This window comes from Pan troglodytes, chromosome 20 (assembly GCF_028858775.2).
Source record: "Pan troglodytes isolate AG18354 chromosome 20, NHGRI_mPanTro3-v2.0_pri, whole genome shotgun sequence".
NCBI lineage: Eukaryota > Metazoa > Chordata > Mammalia > Primates > Hominidae > Pan > Pan troglodytes.
In genome coordinates this window covers 6,887,806-6,909,098 of record NC_072418.2, presented here as the reverse complement: position 1 = coordinate 6,909,098, position 21,293 = coordinate 6,887,806, and the positions used below count along the sequence as shown (strand labels likewise).

At 56.4% G+C, this 21,293-nt stretch overlaps 1 protein-coding gene across 2 annotated transcripts in view; it reads left to right on the top strand.

The window, feature by feature from the left end:
• The window catches only part of SEMA6B (semaphorin 6B), a 38,541-nt gene extending 18,039 nt beyond the window's left edge, over window positions 1–20,502 (top strand). Inside the window, exons 1-17 of one of the 2 annotated variants that reach the window (XM_016934727.4) lie at window positions 2,980–3,494; window positions 4,538–4,687; window positions 4,875–4,998; window positions 5,801–5,861; window positions 6,011–6,073; window positions 6,967–7,068; window positions 7,492–7,582; window positions 7,961–8,080; window positions 8,580–8,668; window positions 10,418–10,635; window positions 12,130–12,261; window positions 12,792–12,941; window positions 14,628–14,810; window positions 14,900–15,046; window positions 16,614–16,691; window positions 16,809–16,867; window positions 18,558–20,502. In XM_016934727.4, coding sequence (XP_016790216.2) covers window positions 4,567–4,687; window positions 4,875–4,998; window positions 5,801–5,861; window positions 6,011–6,073; window positions 6,967–7,068; window positions 7,492–7,582; window positions 7,961–8,080; window positions 8,580–8,668; window positions 10,418–10,635; window positions 12,130–12,261; window positions 12,792–12,941; window positions 14,628–14,810; window positions 14,900–15,046; window positions 16,614–16,691; window positions 16,809–16,867; window positions 18,558–19,486 — 2,667 coding nt within the window. In that variant the 5' untranslated portion in view covers window positions 2,980–3,494; window positions 4,538–4,566 and the 3' untranslated portion in view covers window positions 19,487–20,502. Of the gene's footprint in view, window positions 1–2,979; window positions 3,495–4,537; window positions 4,688–4,874; window positions 4,999–5,800; window positions 5,862–6,010; window positions 6,074–6,966; window positions 7,069–7,491; window positions 7,583–7,960; window positions 8,081–8,579; window positions 8,669–10,417; window positions 10,636–12,129; window positions 12,262–12,791; window positions 12,942–14,627; window positions 14,811–14,899; window positions 15,047–16,613; window positions 16,692–16,808; window positions 16,868–18,557 lie in introns of those variants that run through there. The other variant, XM_016934726.3, reaches the window with a different exon arrangement.
• Window positions 20,503–21,293: the final 791 nt, after the last annotated feature.

The window sequence follows — 21,293 nt, the reverse complement described above, 5'->3', positions numbered from 1 at the left end:
ATTAGGATGGCTACTGTCAAAAAACTGGAAGATAGCCGGGTGTGGTGGCTCACACCTGTAATCTTCGCACTTTGGGAGGCCAAGGTGGGTGGATCACCTGAGGTCAGGAGTTCGAGACCCGCCTGGGCAATATGGTGAATCTCTGTCTGTACTAAAATTACAAAAATTAGCCAGGCATGGTGGCACCCGCCTGTGGTCCCAGGTACTTGGGAGGCTGAGGCGGGAAGATCGCTTGAACCCAGGAGGCGGAGATTGCGGTGAACCAAGATCATGCCACTGCACTCCAGCCTGGGTGACAGAGCGAGACTCCATCTCAAAAAAATAATAAGAATGAAGGAGGCTGGGCATGGAGGCTCACACCTGTAATCCCAGCACTTTGGGAGGCCGAGGTGTGTGGATTGCATGAGGTCAGGAGTTCAAGACCAGCCTGACCAACATGGTGAAACCCCATGTATACTAAAAATACAAAAAAAAAATTAGCCGGGCGTGGTGGCGTGCACCTGGAGTCCCAGCTACCTGGGAGGCTGAGAAAGGAGAATCGCTTGAACCCGGGAGGCGGAGGTTGCAGTGAGCTGAGATCGTGCCACTGCACTCCAGCCTGGGAGACAGAGCGAGACTGTCTCAAAACAAGAAAAAAAAAAAAGGGAAGGAAACCCTGACACAGGTCACAGTGTGGATGCATCTTGAAGCAATCACGCTCAGTGAGAGAGCCAGACACGCAAGGACAAACACCGTGTGACCCACTCCTAGGAAGTCCCTAGAGTCATCAGGTTCACCCAGACAGTAGCATGGGAGGTGCCAGGGGCTGGGGAGGGGGGTGAGGAGTGAGTGTTTCATGGGGACAGAATTTCAGCTTGGGAAGTCGAGAAAGTTCTGGAGATGGTGGTGGTGATGGGTGCACAATTATGTGGATGTTCTTAATGCTAGTGAACTGTGTGTACTTAAAAACAGTTAAGGGCCCACCGGGCATCGTGGCTCACAACTGTAATCCCAGCACTTTGGGAGGCCGAGGCGAGTGGATCACTTGAGGTCAGGAGTTCAAGACCAGCCTGGCCAATATGGTGAAACCTTATCCCTACTAAAAATACAAAAATTGGCCGGGGGCAGTGGCTCATGCCTGTAATCCCAGCACTTTGGGAGGCCGAGGCGGGTGGATCACCTGAGGTCAGGAGTTCAAAACCAGCCTGGCCAATATGGTGAAACCTTATCCCTACTAAAAATACAAAAATTAGCCGGGTATGGTGGCGGGCACTTGTGATCCCAGCTACTCGGGAGGCTGAGACAAGAGAATTGCTTGAACCCGGGAAGCTGAGGTTGCAGTGAGCCGAGATCACGCCATTGCACTCCAGCCTGGGCGACAGAACAGGACTCTTGTCTCCCAAAAAAAAAAAAAAAAAAAAAAAAAAAAAAAAAAAAAAAAAGAGCACTCACCCCTTAGGGGTGTTGTGAAGATTAAATGAGTTAATTTAAGTACTTATGATAATGCCTGGCACCTAGCAAGTGCTTTGTGTTTGCTAGGTGTTTTTTTGTCGTTGTTTTAATTTAAATTAATTTTATTTTTTTTGAGATAGGGTCTCACTCGGTCGCCCATACTGGAGTACAGTGGACCAATTATAACTCATTGCATTCTTGAATTCCTGGGCTCAAGCAATCATCCTGCTTCAGCCTCACAAGTAGCTGGGACTACAGGCACGTGCCACCATGCCTGGTTAATTTTTTATGTTCTGTAGAGATTATGGGGGCGTGTCTCGCTATGTTGCCCAGGCTGGTCTCAAACTCCTGAGCTCAAGTGATCCTCTTGCCTTGGCCTCACAAAGTGCTTTACAAAATTAATACAAAAATTAACCGGGCGTGGCAGTGCACACCTGTAATCCCAGCTTTTCAGGAGGCTGAGACACGAGAATCGCTTGAACCTGGGAGGTGGAGGTTGCAGTGAGCCGAGATCATACCACTGCATCGCAGCCTGGGTGACAGAGTGAGACTCTGTCCACCTTCCCCTGCGTCCCCCACCTCCGGCAAAAAAAATGTCAGGCATGGTGGTGCACACCTATGGTCCCAGCTACTCGGGAGGTTGAGGCAGGAGGATTGCTTGAGCCTGGAAGTTCAAGGCTGCAGTGAGTGGTGATTGTGCCACCGTACTCCAGCCTGGGCAACAGAGCCAGACCCTGTCTGTTAATGTTTAAAGAAATAGTTTCTAGAATTAAATATTATTCTGATAAAACACAAGATGAAAGACACAGCATGTCATACCCATTAGGATGGCGACTGTCAAAAAACCAAAAGGTGGCCGAGCGTGGTGGCTCACACCTGTAATCCTCGCACTTTGAGAGGCCAAGGCGAGTGGATCACCTGAGGTCAGGAGTTCGAGACCAGCCTGGCCAACATGGTGAAACCCCATCTGTACTAAAAATACAAAAATTAGCTGGGCGTGGTGGCACGTGGCTGTGGTGTCAGGTACCTGGGAAGTTGAGGCGGGAGGATCGCTTGAGCCTGGGAGGCAGAGAGTGCTGTGAACCAAGATCATGCCACTGCACTCCAGCCTGGGTGACAGAGCGAGACTCCATCTCAAAAAAATAATAAGAATGAAGGAGGCTGGGCATGGTGGCTCACACCTGTAATCCCAGCAGTTTGGGAGGCCGAGGTGGGTGGATTGCATGAGGTCAGGAGTTCAAAACCAGTTTGACCAACATGGTGAAATGCCATGTGTACTAAAAATACAAAAAAATTTAGCCGGGCATGGTGGCATGCACCTGGAGTCCCAGCTACCTGGGAGGCTGAGAAGAATCGCTTGAACCCGGGAGGTGGAGGTTGCAGTGAGCTGAGATGGCACCACTGCACTCCAGCCTGGGCGACAGAGCAAGACTCTGTCTCAAATAATAATACTACTAATAATAGTTAAATGAAAATGGTTAAGATGACAGCTTTTATGTTATATATATTTTAGCCATTTTTTTTTAAAGGCACAGGGCAGACAGGGCTCTTAGTTAGGTTCTGGGGTAGGGGGCTAGAAAGGCCCGTGGCATGAGAGGAGGGTAGGCCGAAGTGGGGTCTGAGGTCAGGGGCCTTGAATCCCAGGGAGAGGCTGGGGCCTGGACTCAGGGGTCCCTGGGAGCCACAGGAGGCTGTAGAGCAGGGGAGGAGCCAGGGAAGGAAATTCTGAAGGAAACAGGGCCGTGCCCTGAACACACGTGGAATCCGGGTGTTCGCTGAGTCACAAATCCTGGAAGCTCAGGGTCGTGAAGAGGAAGTCCAGCCGCGCTATGCGAGGTCTTCCTGTTTTTGGAGGAGGCAGGCACCCCAGGGCCGATTGTCGCGAATCACCTTCACCTCTGGGGGCTCAGAATCCCTGAGCCAGAAGGCCAGGGCAGGGCTGGGGGATACCCCTGCTGCTCAGACAGGAAAATGGGCTCGGAGCTTGCCCAATACTTCCCAGAAGGTCGAGGCTGCTGAACTTCTCATTCGGGGCTCCGGGACCTGGACTGTACCCCTTTCTGGTAGGGGGTGCTCTGAACTGGGACCTTCAGCATGGAGGGCGGGGGTTCAGAGGGTGAATTCCGCTGCCATGTCACTACCTGGATGGGAGAGTGTCTCCACTCCACACACCTAGAAGTTTCTGCAAAGTTACCTTGAATGGGAGTGGGAAGCAGTCCCCCTTGAGAGGTAGTGAGGTGCCTGTCATGGAGGTGTGCAAGCGGAGAATGAAAAGGCTGGATTTGGGAAGGAGGTCAGATCTACCAGGGTCACAGAGGCCCTTGGCATGGGGAATATTCTGTGATTCTGTGGTTATGTAGTACTGTCATTCCCAGCTTGTGGCTTTTTTTTTTTTTTTTTTTTGGATGGAGTCTTGCTCTGTTGCCCAGGCTGGAGTGCAGTGGTGTGATCTTGGCTCACTGCAACCTCCACCTCCTGGGTTCAAGGGATTCTCCTGCCTCAGCTCTCCAGTAGCAGGGATTACGGGCACAGGCCACCATACCTGGCTAATTTTTGTATTTTTTTGTAGAGACAGGGTTTCGCTATGTTAGGCAGGCCGGTCTTGAACTCCTGACCTCAGATGATCCTCCCACCTCGGCCTCCCAAAATGTTGGGATTACAGGCGTGAGCCACCACACACAGCCAGCTTGTGGCTTATAAAATTCCAAGAGCCTTTGACTCTTTTTTTTTTTAGCCTTTGAGTTTAATATTTTTGTGTTTTAATTCTAAGTATTTTTATGCATGTATTTTGAGATTGCATTTTTAAATATATGTTTTAGGATATTTGTATCTATTATTATAATAATTATTATTAGTTTTAAATTACCGAATGCAGTTTTGTTTGAAGTCGTTTCCTGGGCTTTCACGCACACGTGGCCATAAAGTTGTTCTGATAATTAAATTAGTGCTGTGTATTATTATTATTATTGCCATTATTGTTGTTATTAATTATTATCCCCGTGAGGAATTTTTCTGGGATTTGAAGGAGCGTCTGCTGCTGTCGCCCGCCGTCTTGTGGCCGCGAGCGGGACTGCAGGCCGCTCACCTCGCCGCCCCTTGCCCGCAGGCGTCACCTCCTGTCGCCTGGCCCTCGCCATGCAGACCCCGCGAGCGTCCCCTCCCCGCCCGGCCCTGCTGCTTCTGCTGCTGCTACTGGGGGGCGCCCACGGCCTCTTTCCTGAGGAGCCGCCGCCGCTCAGCGTGGCCCCCAGGGACTGTGAGTCTGGGGGTGTCTTTGGGCGGGGGTGGAGTCCCGTGGGAGTATCTGGGTTCCCAGTTGGGTCTGCTGCCCCCACTGGGGGACTCAACCAGTCCAGGAGCCACCCCTAGAAGGGGCATGACCTCAGGCCACCCTCTCTTCACCCCCAGCCCTTGCTCACACCCCTCTCCACCCCCTCACTCAGACCTGAACCACTATCCCGTGTTTGTGGGCAGCGGGCCCGGACGCCTGACCCCCGCAGAAGGTGCTGACGACCTCAACATCCAGCGAGTCCTGCGGGTCAACAGGACGCTGTTCATTGGGGACAGGTATTGCTGGGGACAGCAAGGAGGCCTGTGTGACGAGCAGAATGAGCGAGGGGGAGAGAGAGAGGAGGCGAGGGCAGGGAGGGGATGGAGCAGGTCGTGCAGGGCCTGTTGGGCCATTGGGAGGACTTAGGCTTTGACCCGGAGGAAGGTGGGAGCCACGGAGGGTTTTAGGTAGGGGAAGGACTGGACCTGACTCAGGTGCTCACACGCGCCCGCCCTCTGGTGGCTGCTTCTGGGAGGGGGCGAGAATGGAATCCAGGGGACCAGGGTGGAGGGGACTGGGCTGTCCAGGCTGGCTATGATTGAGGCTGTACCAGGTGGAAGCTGTCGTGGGGAGAAGCAAGTGTGAGATTACGGGGCTTCTAGGGATGGGCTTCCCAGGAAGGAGAGAGACCGGACAGATCAAATGCTTTGGAGAGGATGAGGAGGATGCGGAAGTGACCCCTGGGCTTAACTACACGAGGTCACCAATGACGTTGAGCAGGGCGGCTTCCTCGGCAAGGGTGTGAGGGGAGAGAGCCTGGTGGGCGCCTGGGAGGCGCCGAGTGGGGCACCTGACCTAAGGCCATGGGACATGGTGTTGGGGGCAGTCCGTGGGGCGTGCCGGGCAGGAGGTGGAGTGCAGGATATGAAGGCCTGCTGGGGCCCTTGGGGGGGTGTGGTCGGCGCTAGAGTTGCTCGTGTCAGAGGCATTGGCATGGCCCTGCATGCCCCCGTGTGCACACCACATTGGCAGTGGGAAGGATGGAACGGGAGAGGGTGGCGGAGCCCCCAGTTCTCACTAACTATGCCCCTCCCCCAGGGACAACCTCTACCGCGTAGAGCTGGAGCCCCCCACGTCCACGGAGCTGCGGTACCAGAGGGTGAGGAAGGGGTGCAGGTGGGAGTGGAGGGGTAGGGCCAGGGGGACGCGGCACTGCGCCGGGGAGCTGGGTGGATTTGGCCCAGCACGGCGGGGTCACTCAGGGCTGCTGGGACCCGGTACCCCCTCACCAGCTCTCTCTGTCTGCAGAAGCTGACCTGGAGATCTAACCCCAGCGACATAAACGTGTGTCGGATGAAGGGCAAACAGGAGGTGAGTTGGCCCTGGCTCGGTCCCGGCCCCTGCGAATCAGCCCTGGCATTACCCATGCCCCGCCCCAATCAGACCAGGCCACGCCCACTCCGCCAGCCCTGGCCACGCCCCAACCCACCCCCAATCAGCCCTGGCCCCGCCCAACTGCCAGCCCTGGCCACACCCCCAAACAGCCATGGCCACGTCCACGTCCCCACCCAATTGGTCCTAGCCCGGCCTCCAACCTAGCCACAATTATCCATAACCACGCCCCAAATAGTTCTGGCTAGGCTATGCCCACACTTCTGCCCCTGTCAGTCCTACCACCACCCCCAGCCTCGTTCCAACAAGCCCAGGCCATGTTCACACGCCACCCAATAGCCCACTCCCCACCCAATCGATCAGGTCCCCATCCCGACCCCTCCCCTATCAGTCCTGCCGCCCCCCACGCCCCCGGCCCGCCCCAATAAGCCCAGGCCACGCCCACCCCACCAGCTCTGGCCACGCTCCCAACTTGGCCCCAATCAGCTATAACCGTGCCCACCACGCCCCAGTTAGTTCTGGTCACGACCATGCCCCACCCCAATCGGCCGTGACCACACCCAGGGCGGATCCTTCTCCTCCATCCCAGGTTAGGACTCTGCTATTGCCATGGTTATGCCCAGTCTGACAATGCCCACCATCCTGGCCTTGCCTGCATTGCTGATACAAAGTGTTTCCCTGTCTGGGTCGCACCGTGTCCCCAGCCAGTCCTAGGTTCAGCCCCTGCCTTGGCCACGTCCCAAGGAGGGCCCCAGCCTGGGCCATGCCCACAACAGACCGGCCCTCCACCCACACAACTCAGGTTCTGGCCACGCCCATCACCATGACCACGCCCACATCGCGCTCCCCGCTTCCTCCTGTCCCCACCTCAGGGCGAGTGTCGAAACTTCGTAAAGGTGCTGCTCCTTCGGGACGAGTCCACGCTCTTTGTGTGCGGTTCCAACGCCTTCAACCCGGTGTGCGCCAACTACAGCGTGAGTCTTCAGACTCCCTGCGCCCCAGGTCCAACCTCCAGGCCTCTGCTCGCCCGACCTCCGCTGGCCATGGCTTTTCCCCAGGCCATGTCACCTCCTCCAGGAAGCCTTCCTGGATATACTCTCCCTGCCTCCTCCCCCTGAGCTCAAGAGGAGTCAGCGCTGTCCAAACGAGGCCTGTACAGGGGGCCAGGGAAGCCGTAGCTACTTAGGCAATGAGCCAGTTACAGGTCTAACTAGGGATTGACTCTTAAACCCATTTACAGATCAGTAAACTGAGGCCCTGAGAGGTTAAGTGAGTGGCCAAGGTCACACAGTAATCCATGGTGGATCAGGATTCCCCCTGGAGTGGGGGGCTGAGGGAGCCAGGGGCTGCTAGTTGGGGTCAGGAGATCTGTCACTCAGGCCCCATGGTCCCTGCAGATAGACACCCTGCAGCCCGTCGGAGACAACATCAGCGGTATGGCCCGCTGCCCGTACGACCCCAAGCACGCCAATGTTGCCCTCTTCTCTGGTAAGTACCCCCCCAACCTCCATCTGATCAGCCCCAGCCACAGGCAAGACCTGGCATTTTCTACTCCAGCGTCTGGGTTGTTTAGAAGGCAGCTGGACGACCACTTGTCCCAGCTGTGACATGGGCAGACTCTCAGCCCAGGTTTGGGGCTCAGCTGGGATTGAGGCTCAGCGGGGTTTGGGGCTTAGCCGGGGTCAGGGGCTCAGTTAAGGTCAGGGCTTGGATGGAGGTGGGGCTTGGATGGGATCAGAGCTCAGCCTGGAGACAGGGGCTCCCCTAGGCTCAGGACTCAGTCTCAGAAAATCGAGTTTCGACCCACCCAGCCCCTGGCCTCTGCGGTCTCATCTCTTGCCTGCCTTCCCCACCCACCCCATCCAGACGGGATGCTCTTCACAGCTACTGTTACCGACTTCCTAGCCATTGATGCTGTCATCTACCGCAGCCTCGGGGACAGGCCCACCCTGCGCACCGTGAAACATGACTCCAAGTGGTTCAAAGGTGAGACCAGGAAGGGCAGTGGGCCCAGACCTGGCAGGGCCCAGAACCTGACATTCATCAAATCTCCCCACCAGAATAAGAGTCCCAGAGGAGCTTGGTGGGGAGATTTCCACCACATCTTTGGAATCTGTTGGCCTTTTTGAAGACTAGAAAGCTAGAGGAACAAGTTTAGTTGGATCTAAAGTAGAACCCGCTGGAAGTGGGTGGCTTAGAAGCCCAAAATGGAACCACAGAAAAGATATAGCAGGACTCAGCTCTTCAACACATGAGGGAGGAAGATAACAAAAAATAGTTGATGTTGCCATTTGCAGCAAGAGACACAGCGATTTTAGGCTTCTGACCTCCCTTCCCCTGCAAAATACCAAACTTTGAGTCTGTTTCATATTGTCTGGGTAACCAGCCTAGGTCCCCCCTTCACCATAAAAGCCAGTGAGTTCTTAGCCCCAGAAACCCCCTTTGTCATGTCAGGGGCTGAGTTCTGACCCCTCCTGTCCTGCAGAGCCTTACTTTGTCCATGCGGTGGAGTGGGGCAGCCATGTCTACTTCTTCTTCCGGGAGATTGCGATGGAGTTTAACTACCTGGAGAAGGTGAGGCCGGTGCAGTGGGGCATGAAGTTGAGAGGCTCTGATCATGCGAAGTGAGGGGGCAGAGGTGGATCCATGAATCCCTGCACGGGGTGAGAGGGTCCTGCCCTCCATTTCTGGTCCCCAGGGCCTCCTTTCCAGCCATGATCAGGCCCTGAGGCTGAAGACATCTACGGAGCAGCCGTGGAGCACTCAGCCCTGACGAGGGACTTGAGTTGGAAGTCAGATACACCTGGTGCTGTTGCTGTTCACCTGTCCACCCACCCACCCAGCCACAATCACTTATCCATTCTTCATCCCCTGTCCATCCGTCTACCTGCTCACCCTCCCACTTACCCATCTGTCTGTTCTTCAGCCCACCCACACTTTCATGAGCCCATTAATCCATCTACTCATCTGCCCACCCACTCACTCATCCACCCACTACCATCCATCCATGCACTCATCCATCTGTCCATGCATCCATCCACCCATCGATTCATCTAGCCACCCTTCCATCCTATCCATCTATCAGTCCATCCACCTATCCATCCATCTATCCATCATCTGTCCATCCATCTGCCAATCCATTCACCCATCCATTCATCCATCCATCCATCCCATCCACCCATCCATCCATTTATCTACCCATCCACCAACACACCCACCCACCCGCCCATCCATCCATCCATCCATCCATCCACACATCCATCCATCCATCCATCCATCCCATCCATCCAGCTGCCAATCCATCCACCCATCCATCCATCCATCTACCTATCCACCCACCCATCCATCCATCCATCATTCATCTATCCATCCATCTGCCAATCCATCCACCCTTCCATCTCATCTATCCATCCATCTCATTCACCCACTCATCATCTATGCACCCACCCATCTGTCCATCCATTTATCTGCCCATCCACCCACACACACATCCATCCATCCATCCATCCATCCATCCATCCATCCATCCATCCACTCACCCATCCAACCATCCACCCATCCAACTCACCTATCCATCCATCCATCCATCCACTCACCCATCCAACCATCTACCCACCCAACTCAACCATCCATCCATCCATCCACCCACTTATCCATCCATTCATTCATCCACTGATTCACCTATCCATGCATCCATCCATCCACTCACCTAGCTTTCTCTCTATCCATCTGTTCATCCATCCACCCACCCATCCATCTGCTTATCTACCAATTGCTTGATTACCTTGTCCTCCTTCACCATCTCTTCCATTATCTATCATCCTTCTTCAGATGTATTTATTTATCCATCCACCTACTCACCCCTCCATTGTAATCGTCCGTCCATCTACTCATCCACTCATCCGTCCATCCAGGCAACCAGGCAGTGCTGAAGTGCACAGACTGCCACTAACTACTATTGTGACCTTGGACCGGTCACTTCCTTTTATCTGTGCCTCTTATCAGTGTCCCCACATGTACAATGGGGGGATATCAGTAGGCCCCCCTCGGGAAGAGTGTAAGAGATGTGAGAATAAAATGTGGGTCTTCATGGAAACAGTGATGATTATGGTTGTCACTGTTGCTATTATCATCATTGACATTCCCACCGGGAATTTCTGCCAGGGAAGCCGGTGCCCAGAGAGGAACGGTGACTGGCCGGGGTCCCACCAGAGCCAGGGTCAGACTCCTCCATCACAGTTTGGGTGCTGAGTGGCACAGCCTGTGAACAGGCCTTCCTGGGACACAGAGCTCAGGCCCCCGTCCGTCCACTGTCACACCCAGGTGGTGGTGTCCCGCGTGGCCCGAGTGTGCAAGAACGACGTGGGAGGCTCCCCCCGCGTGCTGGAGAAGCAGTGGACGTCCTTCCTGAAGGCGCGGCTCAACTGCTCTGTACCCGGAGACTCCCATTTCTACTTCAACGTGCTGCAGGCTGTCACGGGCGTGGTCAGCCTCGGGGGCCGGCCCGTGGTCCTGGCTGTTTTTTCCACGCCCAGCAACAGGTCAGCGCCCACCAATGGGAGCAAACTGGGAGCATTTGGTGGGCATGGGTAGAGAGGGCCTGCATTCACTCCTCAGGTATGCCCTGGGTGCTAGGTTGGGCACCACTGGATTAGACCTCTGAGAGGCCTCGGCCGCAGGCTGGGGTGGGACAAGCTGACACTGACCCTCTAAGTCCCTTTGGTCAGAACTGGGCCAAAGATATCCTCATCCTCTGCCTTTGGGGAGAGGAGCAGGGAGGGCTTCCTGGAGGAGGGGACATTGGAGCTGGACTTTGGGTGTGAGATGGAGGAAGAGGGAAGGGTGTTCAAAGTTGGAGAAACAGCACGTGCAAAGGTCCTGAGGCTTCAGTGAGTTCAGTATACTTAAGTAATCGTGAGAGAGTCTGTGTGGGAAGGGAACTAGGGGAGAATGCACAACAGGAAAGCAGGGAACTGGTGGGATGGATCAGGCAAGGCTTTGTGGGCTGCAGGCAGAAACTTGGACTTTTTCCCTGAGAGCACTGGGGAGCCATGGAAGAGTGAAGAGCAAGAGGGATGACATCAGGTTTGCATTTTTTGTTTGTTTGTTTGTTTGGCTTGGTTTTTTTTTTTTTTTTTGAGACAGTTTCACTCTTGTTGCACAGGCTGGAGTGCAGTGGTGCGATCTTGGCTCACCACAACCTCTGCCTCCTGGGTTCAAGCAATTCTCCTGCCTCAGCCTCCCTAGTAGCTGGGATTACAGGTGCCTGCCACCACACCCAGCTTATTTTGTATTTTTAGTAGAGACGGGGTTTCTCCATTTTGGTCAGGCTGGACTCAAACTCCTGACCTCGTGATCCACCTGCCTCGGCCTCCCAAAGTGTTGGGATTACAGGCGTGAGCCACCGCACCCGGCCAAGGTTTGCATTTTTAAAAAGCCTGCTTGTGGACTGGGCACGGTGGCTTCGCCTGTAATCCCAGCACTTTGGGAGGCTGAGGAGGGCAGATCACTTGAGGTCAGGAGTTCAAAACCAGCCTGGCCAACATGGTGAAACCCCATCTCTACTAAAAATACAAAAATTAGCTGGGTGTGGTCGTGGGCACCTGTAATTCCAGCTACTCGGGAGACTGAGGCAGGAGAATTGCTTGAACCTGGGAGTTGTAGGTTACAGTGACCTGAGATCACGTCACTGCACTCCAGCCTGGGCGACAGAGCAAGACTCGGTCTCCAAAAAAAAAAAAAAAAGCCTGCTGGGGAGTGGGTTCTAACAGTGGCATTGGGGAGGCAGGACATCCAGTTAAACAGGGATGGGGGCCTGGACAGGGGTGGCCTCGTAGACCCTGAACTGTGGTCCAATCTGAGATGTTATTCAGGAGGAGTGGCTGCATTCGACAGATGCGGGAGGGACAGGGGACATCTCTGGCCTAGGAAGACTGAAGATTCACTGGCTCCTGCAGACAGAGGCTCCTGCACGCACTTGTCCGAGATGGGGCCTCCCACCGGGCTCACCAAACTCTTTCATCCCAACCCCTCAGCATCCCTGGCTCGGCTGTCTGCGCCTTTGACCTGACACAGGTGGCAGCTGTGTTTGAAGGCCGCTTCCGAGAGCAGAAGTCCCCCGAGTCCATCTGGACGCCGGTGCCGGAGGATCAGGTGCCTCGACCCCGGTGAGAACCCCCTCCATCCTGAGTCACATGCCCGGATGAGGTCCTGATCCCCAGGGCCGAGGGCTGGGGCTTCCGGGTGGTTATTTAGCTGATGCTGAGTTCAGCTGTACCCATTATACAGTTGGGAAAAACTGAGGCCTGGTGTGGTGGCTCACGCCTGTAATCCTAGCACTTTGGGAGGCTGAGGTGGGCAGATCACCTGAGGTCGAGGGTTTGAGACCAGCCTGACCAACATGGCGAAACCCTGTCTCTACTAAAAATACAAAAATTAGCCGGGCGTGATGGCACATGCCTGTAATCCCAGCCACTCGGGTGGCTGAAGCAGGAGAATCGCTTGAACCCAGGAGGTGGAGGTTGCAGTGAGCCAAAGCACTCCAGCCTGGGCGACAGATTGAGACTCTGTCTCAAAAACAAAACAAACAAACAAAAAAACGGAGGGTCGTTGGGCGAAGCAATGGGTACCTCTGGTGAATCAGGCCCCTTTATGAGGACCTTTACGTTCGTCCTGACCACACCCTTGTCACCCCCAGGCCCGGATGCTGCGCAGCCCCCGGGATGCAGTACAATGCCTCCAGCGCCTTGCCGGATGACATCCTCAACTTTGTCAAGACCCACCCTCTGATGGACGAGGCGGTGCCCTCGCTGGGCCATGCGCCCTGGATCGTGCGGACCCTGATGAGGTCGGTCCTGGAGGGGCAGGGCATGGCGAGGGGAGACAGGATGGGGTAGATTGAGGGTGAGAGGATCCAGATGCTCAACACAGATGAGCCCATGGCTTCTGGCGCTGCCCAGAGAGCTGGAGACACAGAGAGACAGAGAGGGAAAGATGGAGAGACACTAGGAAAGAGAGAACAAAGAGAGAGACAGAGGGATCAAGAGGTGACAGATGGGGCTGGGCACGGTGGCTCATGCTTGTAATTCCAGCACTTTGGGAGGCCGAGGCTGCCAGATCACCTAAGGCCAGGAATTCGAGACCACCCTGGCCAACATGGAGAAACCTCGTCTCTACTTAAAATACAAAAATTGGCCGGGCATGGTGGCTCACGCCTGTAATCCCAGCACTTTGGGAGGCCGAGGCAGGCGGATCACGAGGCCAGGAGATGGAGACCATCTTGGTTAACACAGTGAAACCCCGTCTCTACTAAAAATACAAAAGATTAGCTGGGCGCGGTGGCAGGCGCCTGTAGTCCCAGCTACTCGGGAGGCTGAGGCAGGAGAATGGCATGAACCCGGGAGGCGGAGCTTGCAGTGAGCCAAGATCACGCCACTGCAGTCCCGCCTGGGCGAAAGAGCGAAACTCTGTCTCAAAAATAAAATAAAATAAAATACAAAAATTAGCCGGGCGTGGTGGTGGGTGCCTGTAGTCCCAGCTACTCGGGAGGCTGAGGCAGGAGAATCACTTGAACCCGGGAGGCGGAGGTTGCAGTGAGCCGAGATCACGCCACTGCACTCCAACCTGGGGCCAGAGGGAGACTACACCTCAAAAAAAAAAAAAAAAAAAAAGAGGTAGACAGACAGACACACACCAGGAGAACAAAGGGGGAGAGAGACAGAGAGACAGGGAGAGAGACAATCAGAGACAGACAGACACCCAGAGAGACAGAGATAGGGAAGAGAGACAAAGAGAGAGAAAAGAGACTGAAAGATACACAGACACACATACATATCAGGAGAAAGCGGGGCTGGGCACAGTGGCTCACGCCTGTAATCCCAGCACTTTGAGAGGCTAAGACGGGAGGATCACTTGAGGTCAGGAGTTTGAAACCAGCCTGGCCAAATGGTGAAACCCTGTCTCTACTAAAAATACAAAAAAAAAGAAAATCAGCTCGGTGTGGTAGTGTGCGCCTGTAGTCCCAGCTACTTGGGAGGCTGAGGCAGGAGAATCGCTTGAACCCAGGAGGCGAGATCAAGCCACTGCACTGCAGCCTGGGCAACAGAGTGAGACTCTGTCTCAAAAAAAACAAAACAAAACATAAACTTGCCAGGCGTGATGGCATGTGCCTGTAGTCCCTGCTACTCAGGAGGCTGAGGCAAGAGAATTGCTTGAACCCGGGAGGCGGAGGTTGCAATGAGCTGAGATTGCGCCACTGCACTCCAGCCTGGGTGACGGAGTGAGACTCCATCTCAACCAAAGAGACAGGGCTGAGGAGAGCCTGGTTTGGGGTTATGTTTCAAAAAAGGGCGAGTGTGCCCACGTGCCTGTGTAGTCACCCATGTCCCCGGCATCCATGCACACACGCATTTATTGCTGTCACATGTGTTGGTGTGTCAGTGTCTGTATGCACCCGTGTAACTATGCCCATGCCCGTGTTGGTGGCATGTGGTGATATGGGGCCAGCCTGACCCTCCCCTGCCCTGTCCCCCAGGCACCAGCTGACTCGAGTGGCTGTGGATGTGGGAGCCGGCCCCTGGGGCAACCAGACCGTTGTCTTCCTGGGTTCCGAGGCGGGGACGGTCCTCAAGTTCCTCGTCCGGCCCAATGCCAGCACCTCAGGGACGTCTGGGCTCAGTGTCTTCCTGGAGGAGTTTGAGACCTACCAGCCGGACAGGTAAGTCCGGGCAAAGGTGGGGAGGGGTCGCCAGCAGGAGGGGAGATGGGTTGAGATGCGCTCAGCCTCACCACTCTGCTTGTCCCCAGGTGTGGACGGCCCGGCGGTGGCGAGACAGGGCAGCGGCTGCTGAGCTTGGAGCTGGACGCAGCTTCGGGGGGCCTGCTGGCTGCCTTCCCCCGCTGCGTGGTCCGAGTGCCTGTGGCTCGCTGCCAGCAGTACTCGGGGTGTATGAAGTGAGTGTCCACCCCAGGCCAGCCGTGGGCGGGAAGCAAGGGAGGATGGGCACAGGGAGGGACAGCTGGGTTCCAGTCAAAAGCCCAATGATGTCCTGGTCATTGAGCTGGGCAGAGGGCACGGCCCGTGCAAAGGCCCGGGGGCAGGACCACTCCTGGTGTGTTGGAAGAACAGCAAGGTGGCCGGTGTGGCTGGAGCACAGTGAGCAAGGGGGAGTGAGGGAGGAGGGGAGGACGGGGAGGGGATGGGAGAGGACGAGGCAGTTTGTGCAGAGCTTTGTGAGCCTCGGGGAGGACTTGGGCTTTGACCTTGAAGGAGATGGGAGCCATGTAGGGTTGCAGGCAGAGGAGGGACTGGCCCTGACTCAGGTGCTTACAGGTGCCCTCTGGTGGCTGCTGCCAGGAGGAGACGCAGGGGAAGGAGAACCAGGGACCAGGGTGGAGGCTGTTTCCCCGTCTCTAAAATGGGAGGGAAGCTAGGATGCATGCCAGTGCTGGCACACGCCTGCACTCCATGTGAGCCGTCAATGCGGAGGACCCTGCTTCCTGCCCGCCGTTATTGCAACAATGACCCAGTAGCTCCGAGTCCAAGGGCACAGCCTCTGGCACGATGCCTGGGCTCCCATCTCAGCTCTGCCACTTGGGCAAACATTTACTTTCTGGAGCCTCAGTTTGCTTATCTGTAAAATGGGGAGTGAACAGCGCCCTGCACACAGATTTGTTCTAAGGACTCCAGAAGTTGCTATTAAGAAGAGGGACTGGGCTTGGTAGCTCACGTCTGTCATCCCAGCACTTGGGAGGCCAAGGCAGGAGGACTCCTTGAGCCCAGGAGTTCGAGACCAGCCTGGACAACACAGCATAGTGAGAGCCTGTCTCTAAAAAAAAAAAAATGCAAAAATCAGCTGGGTGTGGTGGCACACACCTGTGGTCCCAGCTACCCAGAAAGTTGAGGCAGGAGGATCACTTGAGCCTGGGAGGTTGAGGCTGCAGTGAACTATGATCATGACACTGTACTCCAGCCTGGGTGACAGAGCATGACCCTGTCTCTTAAAGAAAAAAAAAATTAAATTTTAATTTAAAAAAATTTTTTTAATTTTAAAATAAAAAAACGCCAGCCATGGTGGCTCACACCTGTAATCCCACCACTTTGGGAGTCCGAGGCGGGTGGATCACTTGAGGTCAGGAGTTCAAGACCAACCTGGTGAAACCCTGTCTCTGATAAAAATGCAAAAATTAGCTAAGTATGGTGGCGCGTGCCTGTAATCCCAGCTACTCGGGGGGCTGAGGCAGGAGAATCGCTTGAACCCGGGAGGCGGAGGTTGCAGTGAACCAAAATCCCGCCACTGCACTCCAGCCTGGGCGACAAGAGCAAAATTCCATCTCAAAAATAAATAAATAAATAAACAACAAGAGCGAAATTCCGTCTCAAAAATTAATTAATTAATTAATTAATTAAAATAAAAATAAAGAGGCAGGTGCTTGGAACAGGGCCCACAGGTCACCGTCACCATTGGGGTTGTGTAAGTGACTTGGACACTTGTCCCATTCGGTCCCTGGTCTGCTCTAGGAACTGTATCGGCAGTCAGGACCCTTACTGCGGGTGGGCCCCCGACGGCTCCTGCATCTTCCTCAGCCCGGGCACCAGGTACTGCGGGAGAGGGAGGTGGGTGGAGGGTGTGTCAGACCCGCCCATGATCCCGGATCCCCCTGATCTCTGACTGTGAGAGGGGCCTCTGCTGACGGTGCCTCCTCTCCCCATTAGAGCCGCCTTTGAGCAGGACGTGTCCGGGGCCAGCACCTCAGGCTTAGGGGACTGCACAGGTGAGTTGGGGGGACGGCAGGCTAAGACCCCCATCCCCCACTACCATGGGGGAGGGGAGGGAGGAGGCTGGAGGACCCTCGAATCCTCTGGGAGGTGGGTGGGGAAACTGGACTCCATCAGAGAACTTTAGAAAGGCATGGGGTGGGCCGGGCGCAGTGGCTCACGCCTGTAATCCCAGCACTTTGGGAGGCCAAGGTGGGCGGATCACGAGGTCAGGAGATCTAGACCATCCTGGCTAACACGGTGAAACCCCGTCTCTACTAAAAATACAAAAAATTAGCCGGGCGTGGTGGCGGGCGCCTGTAGTCCCAGCTACTCGGGAGGCTGAGGCAGGAGAATGGCGTGAATCCGGGAGGCAGAGCCTGCAGTGAGCCAAGATCACGCCACTACACTCCAGCCTGGACGACAGAGCAAGACTCCGTCTCAAAAAAAGAAAAGAAAGGCATGGGGTGGTCTCATCTCATTTATTGGGGAGGGAGATAGGGGAAGAACAGAGACACCAAGAAACAGGCAGGCTTTGACAAGGACGAAGAGACAACAGGAGGCAGACAGACCAACTTCAACAGGACAGAAGGGGCCAGGCGCGGCAGCTCCTGCCTATAATCCCAGCATTTTGAGAGGCCAAGACAGGACAATCACTTGAGGTCAGGAGTTTGAGACCAGCCTGGGGAATATAGTGAAACCCTGTCTCTAAAACAAAAACCCAAAAATAATCCAGACGTGGCAGTGCATGCCTGTAGTTCCAGCTACTTGGGAGGCTGAGGCGGGAGGATCGCTTGAGCCCAGGGAGGTGGAGGCTGCAATGAGCTGTTATCAGGCCACTGTACTCCAGCTTGGGCAACAGAGTGAGAACATGTCTTTTTTTTTTTTTTTTTTTTTCTTGAGACAGAGTCTTGCTCTGTCACCCAGGCTGGAGTGCAGTAGTGTGATCTCAGCTCACTGCAACCTCCACCTTCCGGGTTCAATTGATTCTCCTGCCTCAGCCTCCCAAGTAGCTGAGATTACAGGCGCACACCACCATGTCCGGCTAAAATTTGTATTTTTAGCAGAGATGGGTTTCACTTGTTGGCCAGGCTGGTCTCAAACTTCTGACCTCAGGTGATCTCCTGCCTCAGCCTCACAAAATGCTAGGATTATGGGTGTGAGCCATCATGCCTGGCCCAGATCCTGTCTTTAATAAAACAAACAGGTAGCTGGAGGCAGGGTTGCAGTGAGCTTTACCACTGCACTCTAGCCTGGGGGACTGTCTCAAAACAAACCAAAAAAATTAAAAAATAATAAAAATAAGGCCAGTCGTGGTGGCTCATGCCTGTAATCCCAGCACTTTGGGAGGCAGAGGTGGGCGGATCACAAGGTCAGGAGTTCGAGACCAGCCTGGCCAACGTGGTGAAACCCCATCCTACTAAAAATACAAAAATTAGCCGGGCGTGGTGGTGGGCACCTGTGGTCCCAGCTACTCGGGAGGCTGAGGCAGGAGAATCACTTGAACATGGGAGGCGGAGGTTGCAGTGAATCGAGATCACCCCACTGCACTCCAGCCTGGCACACAAAGGAAGACTCCTTCTCAAAAAATAAATAAATAAATATAAATAAAAATAATAAAAAAGAGGACAGAGGGCCCGAGGAGGTAGGAGGGATGCCCAGGGCCACCCCGCCGGCCCCACTAACCCCTCTGTGCTCCCCGGCCAGGACTCCTGCGGGCCAGCCTCTCCGAGGACCGCGCGGGGCTGGTGTCGGTGAACCTGCTGGTAACGTCGTCGGTGGCGGCCTTCGTGGTGGGAGCCGTGGTGTCCGGCTTCAGCGTGGGCTGGTTCGTGGGCCTCCGTGAGCGGCGGGAGCTGGCCCGGCGCAAGGACAAGGAGGCCATCCTGGCGCACGGGGCGGGCGAGGCGGTGCTGAGCGTCAGCCGCCTGGGCGAGCGCAGGGCGCAGGGTCCCGGGGGCCGGGGCGGAGGCGGTGGCGGTGGCGCCGGGGTTCCCCCCGAGGCCCTGCTGGCGCCCCTGATGCAGAACGGCTGGGCCAAGGCCACGCTGCTGCAGGGCGGGCCCCACGACCTGGACTCGGGGCTGCTGCCCACGCCCGAGCAGACGCCGCTGCCGCAGAAGCGCCTGCCCACTCCGCACCCGCACCCCCACGCCCTGGGCCCCCGCGCCTGGGACCACGGCCACCCCCTGCTCCCGGCCTCCGCTTCATCCTCCCTCCTGCTGCTGGCGCCCGCCCGGGCCCCCGAGCAGCCCCCCGCGCCTGGGGAGCCGACCCCCGACGGCCGCCTCTATGCTGCCCGGCCCGGCCGCGCCTCCCACGGCGACTTCCCGCTCACCCCCCACGCCAGCCCGGACCGCCGGCGGGTGGTGTCGGCGCCCACGGGCCCCTTGGACCCAGCCTCAGCCGCCGATGGCCTCCCGCGGCCCTGGAGCCCGCCCCCGACGGGCAGCCTGAGGAGGCCACCGGGCCCCCACGCCCCTCCGGCCGCCACCCTGCGCCGCACCCACACGTTCAACAGCGGCGAGGCCCGGCCTGGGGACCGCCACCGCGGCTGCCACGCCCGGCCGGGCACAGACTTGGCCCACCTCCTCCCCTATGGGGGGGCGGACAGGACTGCGCCCCCCGTGCCCTAGGCCGGGGGCCCCCCGATGCCTTGGCAGTGCCAGCCACGGGAACCAGGAGCGAGAGACGGTGCCAGAACGCCGGGGCCCGGGGCAACTCCGAGTGGGTGCTCAAGCCGCCCCCGCGACCCACCCGCGGAGTGGGGGGCCCCCTCCGCCACAAGGAAGCACAACCAGCTCGCCCTCCCCCTACCCGGGGCCGCAGGACGCTGAGACGGTTTGGGGGTGGGTGGGCGGGAGGACTTTGCTATGGATTTGAGGTTGACCTTATGCGCGTAGGTTTTGGGTTTTTTTGCAGTTTTGGTTTCTTTTGCGGTTTTCTAACCAATTGCACAACTCCGTTCTCGGGGTGGCGGCAGGCAGGGGAGGCTTGGACGCCGGTGGGGAATGGGGGGCCACAGCTGCAGACCCAAGCCCTCCCCCACCCCTGGAAAGGTCCCTCCCCAACCCAGGCCCCTGGCGTGTGTGGGTGTGCGTGCGTGTGCGTGCCGTGTTCGTGTGCAAGGGGCCGGGGAGGTGGGCGTGTGTGTGCGTGCCAGCGAAGGCTGCTGTGGGCGTGTGTGTCAAGTGGGCCACGCGTGCAGGGTGTGTGTCCACGAGCGACGATCATGGTGGCCCCAGCGGCCTGGGCGTTGGCTGAGCCGACGCTGGGGCTTCCAGAAGGCCGGGGGCCTCCGAGGTGCCGGTTAGGAGTTTGAACCCCCCCCCCCCACTCTGCAGAGGGAAGCGGGGACAATGCTGGGGTTTCAGGCAGGAGACACGGGGAGGGCCTGCCCAGAAGTCACATCGGCAGCAGCTGTCTAAAGGGCTTGGGGGCCTGGGGGGCGGTGAAGGTGGGTGGGGCCCCTCTGTAAATACGGCCCCAGGGTGGTGAGAGAGTCCCATGCCACCCGTCCCCTTGTGACCTCCCCCCTCTGACCTCCAGCTGACCATGCATGCCACGTGGCTGGCTGGGTCCTCTGCCCTCTCTGGAGTTTGCCTCCCCCAGCCCCCTCCCCATCAATAAAACTCTGTTTACAACCACCGGCCCCCATGACTCTGGCTCTGCTCTGCCTCCTGGGGGTGGCACGGGTGGGGGCACCCTCAAAAGTCAAGGCCAGGCCGGGCGCGGTGGCTCACGCCTGTAATCCCGGCACTTTGGGAGGCCGAGGTGCGCAGATCACTTGAGGTCAAGAGTTCGAGACCAGCCTGGCCAACATGGCAAAACCCCATGTCTACTAAAAATACAAAAAATCAGCCAGGCTTGGTGGCGGGTTCCTGTAATTCCAGCTACTCGGCCGACTGAGGCAGAAGAATAGCTTGAATCTGAGAGTCAGAGGTTGCAGTGAGCTGAGATCACACCACTGCACTACAGCCTGGGTGACAGAGCGAGACGCTGTCTCAAAAAAAAAAAAAAAAAAAAAGGCTGGGTCAAAACAAATCTGGGGAGCTGAGTGTGGAAACATGGAGACTTCGGGGTCCCCATCTTCATCTGCATAGGAGCCAGTTTCTTTTTCTTTTTCTTTTTCTTTTTTTTTGAGACAGAGTCTCACTTTGTCACCCAGGCTGGAGTACAGTGGCGCGATCTCAGCTCACTGCAACCTATGCCTCCTGGGTGCAAGCATTTCTCGTGTCTCAGCCTCTCGAGTAGCTGGGACTACAGGCACCCGCCACCACGCCCCGCTAATTTTTGTATTTTTAGTACAGACGGGGTTTCATCATATTGGTCAGGCTGGTCTCGAACTCCTGAACTCAGGTGATCCGCTTGCCTCGGCCTCCCAAAATGCTGGGATTACAGGCGTGAGCCACTGCGCCTGGCCAGCCTTATGAATTTTGTTTT